This window comes from Limulus polyphemus, unplaced genomic scaffold (assembly GCF_000517525.1).
Source record: "Limulus polyphemus unplaced genomic scaffold, Limulus_polyphemus-2.1.2 Scaffold10037, whole genome shotgun sequence".
Taxonomy (NCBI): domain Eukaryota; kingdom Metazoa; phylum Arthropoda; class Merostomata; order Xiphosura; family Limulidae; genus Limulus; species Limulus polyphemus.
In genome coordinates this window covers 21,064-22,348 of record NW_013675647.1, presented here as the reverse complement: position 1 = coordinate 22,348, position 1,285 = coordinate 21,064, and the positions used below count along the sequence as shown (strand labels likewise).

Genomic DNA, 1,285 nt, shown 5'->3' with positions numbered 1-1,285 from the left:
TCAGTCTATATCGTGCTTGGTATAGATAAGAGGGTCACCCGTGATTACTGTCATTAACTAGTGTTCTGTCTGTATTGTGTTTGGTATAGATAAGAGGGTCACCCGTGATTACTGTCATTAACTAGTGTTCAGTCTATATCGTGCTTGGTATAGATAAGAGGGTCACCCGTGATTACTGTCATTAACTAGTGTTCTGTCTGTATTGTGTTTGGTATAGATAAGAGGGTCACCTATGATTACGGTCATTCACTAGTGTTCTGTCTATATCGTGTTTGGTATAGATAAGGGGGTCACCTGTGATTACTGTCATTAACTAGTGTTCTGTCTGTATTGTGTTTGGTATAGGTAAGAGGGTCACCCGTGATTACAGTCATTAATTAGTGTTCTGTCTTTGTTACAGATGACCCATGTAATACACAGAAGACATCCAAGGACTTGAACGGATCTTTCCCGAATTCCAGCTCACAGGTTAGGCGTGGTAACACCAACTCAGAAGCGGACTGTGTGATAAACAGTACACCTTCAAAAACCCCGAAGAAAAAAAAAACGTTTCACGATAGCAAGGCAAGTAAGCCCCGGAGGGCGAGAACGGCCTTTACCTACGAACAACTGGTTGCTTTAGAGAATAAATTCAAGACGACCCGCTATCTGTCCGTCTGTGAACGACTTAACCTGGCCCTCTCTCTTAGGCTTACCGAGACGCAAGTGAAAATTTGGTTTCAAAACCGCCGAACGAAGTGGAAGAAACAGAATCCGGGGATGGATGCTAACAGCCCCACGATCCCTCCGTCGCAGTCTAACAACGGCCACTTCTCTGCTTACCCGAGCGTGTCGCCCTACCAGCCCCCGACCGCCGCCGGATTTCTCTACGGCTCTCAGCTTCCTTACCTCGCGGCGGCGGCGGCGGCAGCAGGGGCTACTCTACCGTATACCCTGTTGGCTCCCACGGCTCAACCTGGCGGTCACTCCTACTTTCACCATCACCACCTCGGCCACTCGTAATTCTAAAGCAGGGGAGAGATGGGGACTGACATAATAGGAACGATACGGTGTTACGGTGATTCTGTGCTAAGCCTACAGCCAAAGTGCAATGCGAGCTTCTGTAACTTCTGTAATATATATATATAAGAAGGTGTCTTCTTCCCGTTTAGAGTTTCAGAGGAAAGACTCGATAGAGTTAATGTAAACAGGTTAAAAGGTATAGGTCACAGGGGTCAGCAGCCCTTCATTTCGAGAGGAGCCACGATAAGTCTCCGCCACAATCAGGGGTTCGCTTCCCCCCCCC

The 1,285-nt window shown here is 47.6% G+C and overlaps 1 protein-coding gene across 1 annotated transcript; it reads left to right on the top strand.

The window, feature by feature from the left end:
- Window positions 1–400: 400 nt before the first annotated feature.
- Window positions 401–1,006, top strand: LOC106476199 (homeobox protein ceh-1-like; the record flags this gene model as incomplete). Its single annotated transcript, XM_013936866.2, has 1 exon — window positions 401–1,006. A coding segment is annotated over one exon (602 nt), but the record flags the coding sequence as incomplete, so codon positions are not given.
- Between the last annotated feature and the right edge of the window lie 279 nt (window positions 1,007–1,285).